Source organism: Pelophylax lessonae, assembly GCF_965119305.1.
Source record: "Pelophylax lessonae genome assembly, chromosome: 4".
In the NCBI taxonomy this organism is placed as follows: Eukaryota; Metazoa; Chordata; class Amphibia; order Anura; family Ranidae; genus Pelophylax; species Pelophylax lessonae.
In genome coordinates, this window is record NC_138771.1 from 138,653,932 (window position 1) to 138,667,387 (window position 13,456).

At 47.2% G+C, this 13,456-nt stretch overlaps 1 protein-coding gene across 1 annotated transcript in view; it reads left to right on the top strand.

Annotated features, from left to right (window-relative positions):
• The first annotated feature begins 3,870 nt into the window (after positions 1–3,870).
• Positions 3,871–13,456, top strand: part of IREB2 (iron responsive element binding protein 2) — a 64,170-nt gene continuing 54,584 nt past the window's right edge. The window contains exon 1 of the mRNA XM_082255899.1: positions 3,871–3,959. Within this exon, the coding sequence (XP_082112025.1) occupies positions 3,903–3,959 (57 nt within the window). The 5' untranslated portion in view covers positions 3,871–3,902. The remainder of the gene's footprint in view (positions 3,960–13,456) is intronic.

Consider the following 13,456-nt stretch of genomic DNA (forward strand, 5'->3'; position numbering starts at 1 on the left):
ACCAACACCTGAGTAACCACTGAACCTACTGTCCAAGAGAGGACAACTGTGATCAGCGGTTTATCTTTACAGGAAACCGGGGATGAGGAAATTCCACCTAACATCTGCCCCCGACAGGACCTTAGGTGTGAGCATTTACCGGATGGGTAGGACAAGATTTCAGGAAATGCCCACCAAGGCTGCAATACAGGCAATGGCCCTCCCTCCTCCTAAAGACCCGCTCAGCCTCGGAAAGGTAAGTGAACCCCAGCTGCATGGGTTCACAGCCAAAGCACCATCCCCAGGAGGCATGGGAGGGGAGGGAGGAATGGGTGGGGAAGAAAACGTAGGAACCAATCTGGTAGGAAGCCTGTGCAGGCGCTCCTTAAACGATGATCTCTCCCTGAGCCTGGTATTGATCAAAATCATAAAAGAAACAAGAGCCTCAAGCTCGTTAGGGAGATTCTTGGCTGTTATCTCATCCTTAAAAGCATTGGAGAGACCATCATTATTCCAGGCAACTTCTGCTGTAAGGGTACGAAATTTGATGGCATACTTGGCAACGGTTTCTATACCCTGCTGAATGGAAAGGAGCAGTTAGCAGCAGAGGCAGAGTGAGCAGGCACATTGAATACCCTACTGAAGGAGGCAACAAAACTCAGGTAATCAAGTATCATAGGGGATTAACCCAGGCCAAGGCCTTGTCCGAGAGCAACGAGATTAGGAAGCCCACCTTGGACCTGTCAGAAGGAAACGCCTGAAGAACCATCTCAAAATAAATGCTGACTTTGTTTAGGAAGCCACGACACTGACTTGGTTCACCCCCATACAACTGCAGGAGGGGGGGGCTGAACCAGTCATCCCTCTGGTAGGAACGATTCCAACTGCAGGAGCAGGAGGGGCAACAGGAGAGGCAGCAGGAGGAACCACTGGCCTAGCAGCACCAGGAGCAAGGTGTGCTCTGCATTCAAGCAACATCTGCGCGAAGTGACCCAAAAGGTGATCTTGTTGATCGAGCCTGGAAACCAGCATGGGGAGCGTAGGAGCACCAGCATCATCAGGATTCATGGCCCTTATGTATTCTCAGGGTGCCAAGAAACCAGACCACATGAAGAGACAAGTAAAATAACGCAGTTTATTTCAGCAACAACAATAAATGCACAGCAAGAGTGAGGAGCGAAATCAGGAACAGCAGGGGTCAAGTCCAGAGGAGCGGGTAGTCATCCAAGCTAGGGGTGAGTCTGGAGGCAGGTAGTCTGCCGATGCTGGGTCGTTTGCCGATGCCGGGTCATCTGCCGATGCCGGGTTGTCTGCTGATGTAGAATCGAAAGCCAGGAAAGTCGTCAGCCAAGCCAGGTCATGCACGGACTAACACAGAGAACAGAAGACTGCTAGCAGTGATGCACCTTGGAGCACAAACACAAGGGCAAAGGACTGCAAGCCAACAGGTGATCTATATAGTCTGGTGTGCAACATCATCACTGAACGACGCCCAGGCAGCAGGCAAGTGATGATGCAGAGTTTATAAAAGACAGCAGTCTGCACATGTTCAAGATGGCTGCTAACAGGAAGGCAAGGTCTTACCGTGACAGTGCATTAAGATAACAATTCTTCTGTGTGTAGCAGTCCCCTTCAGCCCCCTAATACTTACCTGAGCCCCCTCTCTAGCCAGCGATGTCCACCAATGCCTCAGCTGTCCGGGACTCTCTCTTCTGATTGGCTGAGGCACAGCTCCCGCTGCTGTCAATCAAACTCAGTTAGCCAATCAGGAGAGAGAGGGGGTGGGGCCGATCAGCACCTCCATGTCTGAATAGATACAAAAGCTGCTTGCTGTGGGGGCACTCAACAGGAGGGAGGCCAGGAGCACTGAAGAGGGACCCGAGAAGAGGAGGATCCGGGTTACCCCGTGCAAAACCAACTGCACAGAGCAGGTAAGTATAATATGTTTGTTATTTAATAGAAAAAAAAACATGACTTTACAATCACTTCAAGGTGAAAAACTTCACTCAAGTGTGTCCACCACTCCAGTCTTGACATGTTTGGTATCTCTTTACTCAACATGACCTCATCTTTTATATTCTCCCCAGGTGACACTACATTTAGTGCCAGGCTGCGGGTGGCAAATGGCACATTGTATCTGGTGGCAGGCTGCGGGTGGCAAGTGACACTGCATTTGGTGGCAGGCTGCGGGTGGTAAATGGCACATTGTATCTGGTGACAGGCTGCGGGTGGTAAATGGAACATTGTATCTGGTGACAGGCTGCGGGTAGTAAATGGCATATTGTCTCTGGTGGCAGGCTGCGGGTGGTAAATGGCACATTGTATCTGGTGGCAGGCTGCAGGTGGCAAGTGACACTGCATCTAGGGGCAGCCAACGGTGGCAAATAATAAGCTGAATCTGATGACAGGTGATAGTGGCATGCTGAATCTGGTGGCAAGTGAAAAGCTCATGGCTCCCACTGATTCTGCAATATGGTAAGTTGAACTATTTCATTATATATTGTAATGTAATAATAGAAATAGAAATAATGTCATTTGTTCATCCAGACAGCGTGGTTTGGGAGTGATTTAAGTGCTAACACCAGCCATTTGCTTGACAAATCACCCGCTGCCGAATCCCCCATCAACCCTGAGGCCCCTTTCACACAGGCGGACCGTTCAGATCCGCCTGTCCGTTTTTTTGGCGGATCTGAACGGTCCCCCCATGCATTCCTATGGGGCATCGGATGTCAGCGGAGACATGTCCGCTGGCATCCGACCCGATTCGATCCGTCAAATCTGGACGGATGGAAACCCTATGGCTCCTTTCACACTGCCGCTCCGTGTGAAAAGTCCGCTGCGGGACTTTTTTTTTTTTTTTTTCCACGGAGCGGATGACATTTCTGTCATCCGCTCCGTGTGCCCGCATATCATCCCATCCGTTTGCGGATGATATGCGGACCTAATGTAAGTATATGGCACTGCGGATGTCAGCGGATGACACCGCTGACATCCGATTTTCCTTCCTTTCCGTTTTTTACACGGATGGAAAAATGGGGTTCTGTTCCGTTCCAAAAAACGGAACAGAACTGAAAGGAGGAAAATCGGATGTCAGCGAATGGTATTCCACTGACATCCGCAGTGCCATTCACTTACATTGATGTCCGCAAATCATCCGCAAAAAAATAGGATGATTTGCGGACACACGGAAAGCAGCGGAGCGGCCGTGTGAAAGGACCCTTTTTTCCATCCGTCCAGCGGATCGGATGGGTTTGGGTGAGAACGGACTGACGGTCCGTTGACATCCGATTTCCCCCATAGAGATGCATGGGGAACTGTCAGCTGTGTCTCCGCACACCAACGGACAGAGTGTGTAGACTTCATTCCGCAAATGCCAAAATGGCATGCCAAAAAGGTTGGGGACCACTGCTTTAAAGCGACATCACTTCCTCCGAGAGCTCTATGGTAGAGATAGCCATGCAGGAGGGAAAGGGGTGACACATTCCATCGTCGGCAAGAGTTTTGAAAACATAATTTTAAGGGGGGGGGGGGTCCCTAAATAGTAGTCTGGAAATTAGGAAGGGGGGTCCCTGAATAGTAGTTTGGAAATGTTGTCACCCTAGTCACCTGAGAAGAGGAGGTACTGTCAGATGTTCTCTCCTGCCTGTACCCCTGAAGATATAACTTCCAGACTTCCTCTAGTAACAAGCTGACAAGGAGAAGGGGGAAACCCCACTCCACTGTACAGGTCCGTACACCAGGTGTCCCTGACTGTCCTGACACAATAAAACACTCTGCCTAGAAATGTTTGCCATTTACTTTTTCAATAAAGTTTTATTGAAGGTACATCAGGAGCCTTTATGTCGTCTTTCAACATATTGAATAAAGTTGTTTAGGAAAAAAAAAATTGACGTCATCGCACTGCTGGCTCCGGCGGAGTCAAGATGGCGGCCGCTGGGTCGGAGGGCGATGGGAAAAACGGGGAATTGTCGCCCGGTTCGGTAAGCTGTGTGTCCGGGGTTTGGGGGTGTAGCTCCGTCCAGGCCGGATTCATGGCTTTCTAACCTCCTTGTGCTATTCATTGATCGTGTTACGTACAATGGGCCGCCCAGACATTGTGCGATGTAGTCGGCTGTCCCCCTTCCTGTGCCTCTATTTGCATGTTATCTCCTCTGCTGCATGCATTCTCCTCATCATCATGCCCGTCCACCCCTCCGGGTCTGTAACAGAAATAAACATCTCCCGAGGGAAGAGTATTTCTTCCAGTGTGTCTTCTGTCTGTATATCCTATATACACCACCTCCATACACATACCCCCCCCCCTCCATACACCCCTCTCTGATCTATCTGTATATCCTATATACACCACCTCCATACACATACCCCCCCCCTCCATACACCCCTCTCTGATCTGTCTGTATATCCCCCCCCCCTCCATACACACCTCTCTGATCTGCCTGTATATCCCCCCCCCCTCCATACACCCCTCTTTGATCTGCCTGTATATCCCCCCCCCCTCCATACACCCCTCTTTGATCTGTCTGTATATCCCCCCCCCTCCATACACCCCTCTTTGATCTGTCTGTATATCCCCCTCCCCTCCATAAACCCCTCTCTGATCTGTCTGTATATCCCCCTCCCCTCCATAAACCCCTCTCTGATCTGTCTGTATACACCCCTCCCCTCCATAAACCCCTCTTTGATCTGCCTGTATATCCTACATACCCCCCCCCCCTCCATACACCCCTTTCTGATCTGTCTGTATATCCTATATACACCACCTCCATACACATACCCCCCCCACCTCCATACACATACCCCCCCCCCTCCATACACCCCTCTCTGATCTGTCTGTATACCCCCCTCCCCTCCATACACCCCTCTCTGATCTGTCTGTATATCCCCCCCCCTCCATACACCCCTCTTTGATCTGCCTGTATATCCCCCCTCTCCATACACCCCTCTCTGATCTGTCTGTATACATACCTCCCCTCCATAAACCCCTCTTTGATCTGCCTGTATATCCTACATACCCCCCCCTCCATACACCCCTTTCTGATCTGTCTGTATATCCTATATACACCACCTCCATACACATACCCCCCCCCCCTCCATACACCCCTCTCTGATCTGTCTGTATATCCCCCTCCATAAACCCCTCTCTGATCTGTCTGTATATCCCCCCCTCCATACACCCCTTTCTGATCTGTCTGTATATCCTATATACACCACCTCCATACACATACCCCCCTCCCCTCCATACACCCCTCTCTGATCTGTCTGTATATCCCCCTCCATAAACCCCTCTCTGATCTGTCTATATATCCTATATACCCCCCCCCTCCATAAACCCCTCTTTGATCTGCCTGTATATCCTACATACCCCCCCCCTCCATACACCCCTTTCTGATCTGTCTGTATATCCTACATACCCCCCCCCCCCCCTCCATACACCCCTTTCTGATCTGTCTGTATATCCTACATACCCCCCCTCCCCTCCATACACATACACCCCCCCCTCCATTCACACCTCTCTGATCTGTCTTTATATCCTACATACCCCATCCATACACCCCTTTCTGATCTGTCTGTATATCCTACATACCCCCCCTCCCCTCCATTCACACCTCTCTGATCTGTCTGTATATCCTACATACCCCCCCTCCCCCCCATACACATACCCCCCCCTCCCCTCCATACACATACACCCCCCCCTCCATTCACACCTCTCTAAACTGTCTGTATATCCTACATACCCCCCCTCCCCCCCATACACATACACCCCCCCCCTCCATTCACACCTCTCTGATCTGTCTGTATATCCTACATACCCCCCCTCCATACACACCTCTCTGCTCTGTCTGTATACCCCCTCCCTACACACCTCTCTGATCTTTCTGTACACCTCCCTCCCCTCCATACACACCTCTCTGATCTGTCTGTATATCCCCCTCCCCTCCATAAACCCCTCTCTGATCTGTCTGTATATCCCCCTCCCCTCCATACACACCTCTCTGATCTGTCTGTATATCCCCCTCCCCTCCATACACACCTCTCTGATCTGTCTGTATATCCCCCTCCCCTCCATACACACCTCTCTGATCTGTCTGTATATCCCCCTCCCCTCCATACACACCTCTCTGATCTGTCTGTATATCCCCCTCCCCTCCATACACACCTCTCTGATCTGTCTGTATATCCCCCTCCCCTCCATAAACCCCTCTCTGATCTGTCTGTATATCCCCCTCCCCCCCATACACACCTCTCTGATCTGTCTGTATATCCCCCTCCCCTCCATAAACCCCTCTCTGATCTGTCTGTATATCCCCCTCCCCCCCATACACACCTCTCTGATCTGTCTGTATACCTCCCTCCCCTCCATACACACCTCTCTGATCTGTCTGTATATCCCCCTCCCCTCCATACACACCTCTCTGATCTGTCTGTATATCCCCCTCCCCTCCATAAACCCCTCTCTGATCTGTCTGTATACCTCCCTCCCCTCCATACACACCTCTCTGATCTGTCTGTATATCCCCCTCCCCTCCATAAACCCCTCTCTGATCTGTCTGTATATCCCCCTCCCCTCCATAAACCCCTCTCTGATCTGTCTGTATATCCCCCTCCCCTCCATACACTCCTCTCTGATCTGTCTGTATATCCCCCTCCCCTCCATACACTCCTCTCTGATCTGTCTGTATACCTCCCTCCCCTCCATACACAGCCCCATATATACGCATTTATGAACATAAAAGTAGTCGTCTGGGTGCCTATTCATGAAAACGCTGATTGCGATACACGTTACATATCGCCGCCCATGCCGGAATGAGAGCAATATTTCTAGATCCATACTTCCTCCATAACACTAAATGTATAACCTATAGGGGCTTTTAACAGTGTCCCCTATGGAAAATATAGGGTACTGAAGTGCATCACCATTTCATGGGTGCGCACAAATTTAAGGTTTGACTTGTTGGGTATCTATTTTCTCAGTGCAACCTCGGCTTTTATACATAGGGTATTTTTTTGTGTTTGCAAGCCCTAAAATGACCTTCATTGTATTTTTTACTGAAATTTTGCGTTTCCTAGACTTTTGTGGTAATATCATGTGACCTAAAACATTGGAACTACCGCTATGTTTTGGGGGTTTTATGTAATCTTCAGGACTAAAATGCTTTTTTTTAACTACCGCCGGCCGTATAGACAAATGATGGCTGGCTGGTAGAGCTGCATGGTTCTGGCAAAAATGAGAATCACGGTTTTTTGGCTTTGAATTAAAATCTCAATTCTCAAAATCTTTTTTTATTTGAAAGATTTACAACCTCTGAACATTAGGTTTTCACACACTATTGCAATAACATAAGGCATAACACTCTGCTTCAAACAAATGTAATGAAAAAGGTAGTGTTATGTGCAGTCAGACAATTTAAACTTAAAAAAAATTATTATTAATATGTGTATCTATCTATCTTTAATTTTTTTTTCAAGGATTACCCCCCCCCCCCCTCCTCCACTCCGCTGTCATAGATTACCCCCGCAGGTGATCGAAAGTTAGCTCACACATGGCGTGGCATGGCATGATGAATGGAGTGCAGTGTCTCTGGGGCCTCTGAAGATATGCAGTACCGCCCATCAGTGGATGCGGTAGCATCACGTTGTCTCTCACTGCTGACATCAGTTCCTGTATTGGCGGCGGCGCCATTTGCGTTCCAGGCTGGCCCCGCCGCGGCTGATGGCTTCCCTTACCGGCACTCAGAATCGCAGAAATTTGAGTTTGAGATCGCATAGGGGGGTGAATCGAGATTGTGATTCTCAAACGATTAATCGTGCAGCTCTACTAGCAGATGCTCTGTTATTCTGGGACAATGTCATATGAGGTTGCCCCAGTCTCTCTGCACTTGCGCACCTGCAGCGCAACGATCTTGGGCGCGCTTTGTCCCTGGGACATGGTGTAACCCTGATCTCGGTAAAGAGCCAATGATGCGGCTCTTTACCAATGTGATCAGCTGTGTCCAATCATGTAAACAGGAAATGCTTGTTATCGGCTTTTCCTCTCTCACAATGACCGTTCAGCTGCATCTCCTAACAGGGGAAAGAGTACAGATAATCAGGGCACTAATTATCAGTGCAGCCCCAACAGTGACCATCAGTGATGCAAGTCAGTACCACCCATCAGTGCAGCCCCATCCTGCACACATCAGTGAAGGAGGAAAATGACTTATTTGCAAAATGTTCTGACACAGTTTTCATTTTTTTTAACACCAAAAGATAACTCGATTTGTGTGAAAAAAAATGATATAAATTTAATTTGGATACAGTGATGCATGACCACGCAATTGTCATTCAAAGTGTGACAATGCTGAAAGATGCAAATTGGCGTGGGCAGGAAAGGGGTAAAGGTGCCTAGTATTGAAGTGGTTAAGCATGTGTGCAAAAATGTCTCTGGCAGTGAAAGAGTTAAAAAAGAATTTAAGTTATGAATCATTTTGCATAGTTACATTTGTGGACCTGTAACTATGTATATGCCAGACATGTGGGATCCCCTGATAGATGGAAATCCCTGTTGTAGACAGCGCTACTCCAGTGATCTCCATTTGCTTCCAGGTCTCGTGCCGAGTGGTTGGCCTGCTGCATTGTGAACACCGTTCGATACGGGCACCAATCAGAGTATGTTTTGTGTATTTTATTTTATTTTTTTCAGTGAAGGTAAAGTGTTCTCTGTTTGGACAAGGTGGAGATGTCACCACCCTTCCTTTCCACCTCATCCAATCCGAAAAATGCTTTGCATTCATTGCAAAAATACAAGGCATTTTCTGTATGGTGCCTGTGCCTAGTGGCTGACCTGTGTTCCTGCTTGGCATGGGACCCGGGAAAAAGAGATTACTGTAGTATTGATGTCTTCTAGTGTGATTTCCAGCTTCTAGAAGGACCCACAGGTATGGTATATTTTTAAGTTTTGGATTGCATAGGGAAGGGTTAACACCCCTGTACCATTTGTTTTGCTGTCTGTAACCCTGTTGAGAAGAATTTTTGGTTGTTGTGGAAACAAGGATAAAGCTTCATTGGAGACACCTTTTTCCCATGACAACTCTTACAGGAGTAAATTTCCCTCCTTAGGGGTAGATTTCCTCTTACTTCCTGTTGTCTCCCTCTGCTTGCAAGTAGGAGTCGTATGTAAGTTGGATGTATGTAACTCGGGGACTGCCTGTACATGCATAGTTACATTGGTCCAAGCTAGACCACAGCTGTGTAAAAATATCCATACTTGGAATTCTTCTTTTTAAATACTCATCAAGTAAGTCTATTGGTAGAATATTAGGTTGTAAGGCCTCATGCATATGGGTGGTTTGGCCATTCAGCATCAAATCTTGTCATTCTCGGGCATCGGGGAGGCACTGGTGCATCGTCCAGCCCCACTTTAAGCATTATTTCAAAATCTACAACAGGCCAAACTACACGGAGGCTGTACTGAGCAGTACTCTAGTTTAGGGCCCTATGCATTTAGAATTCCTGTTTTCAGAGAATAAATCCCTGAAAACTTTCAGTCCCAAACACAAGGACCACTCAGTACATCATCTAGCTGCCACATTTTTGGCCAGTTAAAGATTTTGACAGGATATGGCACCTGTGCCTTCCGGGCACCCAAAAACATCATGCTTTGATGTTGACAGGCAAAATGCTTAGCTCAGTCTCTCTGCTTCAGCAACCTCCCACCATTTTTCTGACCAGTCCCCCCAAAGCCTGCTTTCGAAGTTGCTTCGGCCTGCAGTCACATACTTGCATCCCCAGATATAGTGAAGGACTAATAGTACTGCATTGTACATGATAATGCTGAGGATGGAGCCAGCAGGAGCAAGGAATATGCTTAATCCTAGTACACACCATTTTTTTTTTTTTTTTTTTGCGTTGAACGAAAAAAAATTGATACTTCAGGTCGGAGCTGCTGTACTAACAATCCGATGTTAGTAAAGCGATCTCCCCTGCTGAGCTATTGTGTTCTGACAGGACCGGCTTTTGGATCAGCTGTCGTTCACCCAGGCCAAATGTCGGCCAGTTTCTATTGAACTTGCCAACATTCGGCTTGTGTGTACTAGGCTTTAGAAATTCAACCTCTTCCTCTACGCCCTACAGTTGATGAGCTATTTAACCCTAATTAGACAATAATTGTTTTCTCTGTGCCCTTGCATTTATGCTATGCAGAACAGTGAAGCTCTGTGGTTATGGTCTGAACAAGCCCTAAAGGGCTGTTTAATAAAATTGCGGGTTGCATGAAAAGAAATGAAGTGTGTACCAGGCTTTAGGCCCCTTTCACACATACGGTCCGTTCAGTTCAACAGTTCAGTCACATCAAAATGTATCTGTTTTTTGTCCCTTTTTCCTCCATTTGTCATGCGTTTTTTTTTTTTTTATATCCACTACCAATTCAAAAAACGGATGAAAAACGGGCCGTTTGTCCGTCCGATCCGTTTTTTTGACGGATGAAAAATAGGGCATTCATCCGTTCCAAAAAACGGACATTGACGGAAGCGGATGAAAATGGATGTTAACCACTTAAGCCCCGGAAGATTTTACCCCCTTCCTGACCAGGCCCTATTTTGCGATTCGGCACTGCGTGATTTTAACGGACAATTGTGCGGTTGTGCGACGCTGTACCTAAACAAATTTGATGTCCTTTTTTTCCCCACAAACAGAGCTTTCTTTTGGTGGTATTTGATCACCTGTGCAATTTTTTGATCATGTGCTATAAACAAAAATAGCGACAATTTTGAAAAAATAACAATATTTTTCACATTTTTTTATATGAAATTCCCCCCAAAAAAATGTAAAAATCAAAATTTCTTAACATTTTAGGCCAATTTGTTTTCTGCTACATATGTTTGGTAAAAAAAATCGCAATAAGTGTATTTTGATTGGTTTGCGCAAAAGTTATTGCGTTTACTAACTAAGGGAAAGATTTCTGTCATTTTTGGTGGTTTTTTTTTTAACGAGTAATGGCGGCGATCTGCGTTTTTTTTTTTTTTGCGGAACTGCGACATTGCGGCGGACCCTTGACTGACATTTTTGACACTTTTGGGGGTACCAGTGACATTACTACAGTAATCAGTGCTATACATATGCACTGTTACTGTAAAAATGACACTGGCAGTGAAGGGTGTAACTTTATTGGAGAGGGAGGGTTTAATTGTGCTTTTAACTGTGAAGGGATGTGGCTTGTTGTGGAACTACAGAGATATATACGATCCTACATAGCAGGACCGTATGATCTCTGCACTTACACAGGGGAGAATGACAGGCGGCTTTGTTCACATTAGCCACCTGCCTTTCTCCCTCTGCAGTGGACGATCGCGGGTGGCCGGCGGACATCGGGTCTGCCGGTCACACGCGCCAGGATCACAGTGAACATCCGTTGTCATCCGTTTTTACATAGAGATGCACTGATGTCCATTTTTCATCCGTCGATGGATGACAAACGGACCGTATGTGTGAAAGGGGCCTTAGTGTTAACACACACTTTAATTGTACACTCCCACCTAATTAAAAAATGTTTTTGTTACTTCCAGCATGAGGCTCCTTTCATGTGTGCACACTTGATTGGGCTGCCCTATGTACAACAAACCCTCCAAAGAAGCTCCAGTTTTTTGAACTGATCTTGGTGCATTTTTTCACTATGCGTTTTGATGCGATGTTGTAGTGCCCTTGCCAAGTGACAAAAAGCGCATCTGCTTCCGCCGCATGGGGTGCCATTAACATTTAATGGCACCGCAAGCTTGACATGCATTTGCAGCGCATTTTTGGAACTCACAGCAAAATGCGTGTTTTGTTTAGCTTTGTCACATGTTCCAGAAACACCCAGGTGTGAATACAGCCTTACTGTGACACGCCACCCATCTCAGCTGGCATTCTGGAAACTCCGATTTATGTGCATTTATAACAGCGAGTAGTCTGATCATGCTAGTTATCCTAAGTTTATGGAAGGCCTAGAGGTCGTGTCAGTATGGTGATGACATCACTTTTCATCCAAGCACACCATTTGGCTCTCTACAGTTTTTCCTACACCTGTTCCCAGCATGCTCTTTTGACACGAGGGAAGTCAGATGATTCCACAGTCCATTTCAGTAATCTGTCCAGTGCTGCAATGATAAGAAGCTGGGTTGAAAGCGTTTCCAGGCCAGACAAAAACACTAGATGGTCACTGATTGATGTGCTTTTTTTAAATTGAATTTTAATGTATTAAAATGGTTGTATACCCTTGTTCATTTATTTAAACTGTATACTGGCATTCACCTTGGTAAAAAAGGAATTCAGCAAATATATAGGGCAATTACGAGTTTAAGCAGAGTTCCACTGGCTTTTGTGTTCATTAAAAGTCAGCAGCAACAAAAAGTGTCTGACTTTTAATAAACGCATACTCACCTGTCCCACGGTCCAGCGATGCGGCCTGGGGTAGCCTTGGTTTTCTCTGTGGTGCCGGCATCTCTAGTGTGGGCACCCAGCTGCGGCAGCTTGCGGCTTCACAGCTGGGTGCGCACTGTGAGGTGTCCCAGAAGATTGCAGGGAGGGAGGGGAGAGGAGAACTTCCGCCTAGGCGGCCCGAGCGGAAGTGGGAGCCGGTGCCTGTCAAAACTAGGTACCCCCCCCCCCCCAAAAAAAAAAAAAGACATGCCAAATGTGGTACGTCAGGGGGTCAGGACCACCTAAAGTGGAAGTTCCACTTTGAGTAGAACTCCGCTTTAACCCTATCTACCAGGGTGAGCTGCAGAGAATGCCAGGACATGCATTGCCAGGAAAACTGAGGCAGCAGGGGTGCCAGGTTAAGATCAAAGTAGAGTCCGCTTCTCCCCAACCTGAACACCTAGGATGTCATGATTCATGTACTATCCCTATGTTTTCTCTCTTTATTGTCTTACTTTATTATACTGGGAATATTCAATATTGGGAATGAAAGATGGAGGTGTCATGTGACTGTACAAGTTTTAGTTTACCTGCTATGCCTGTTTACCTTGCATTGTAGTAATGCCCTCGAGCAGGAATGATTCAAGACAGCTGCAGCCCTAATATAGCGTTGTAAATTCAGATGGTTGTTTATCTTAATGCATTCTTAAAGATAAAAAGCCTTCTGTGTGAAGCAGCCTCCCCTAATACTTACCTGAGCCCCAACTCTTTCCAGCGATGTCCACGAGTCCCTCGGCCATCTGGGACTCTCCCTCCTGATTGGCTGAGACACAGCCACGACGCCATTGGCTCCCGTGGCTGTCAATCAAAGTCAGTTAGCTAATCGGGAGAGAGAGGCGTGGACACATGGAGCTGCAGCTCGGCTCGGGTGCCCCCGTAGCAAGCTGCTTGCTGTGGGGGCACTCAATAGAAGGGAGGGGCTAGGAGCAGCAACAAGGAACCCGAGAAAATGATCCAAGCTGCTCTATGCAGGAAAAATAACATGTTTTGTTAGAAAAAAAAAAAGAGAGACTTTACAATCACTTTAAGTAAAATGTTAAAAAAG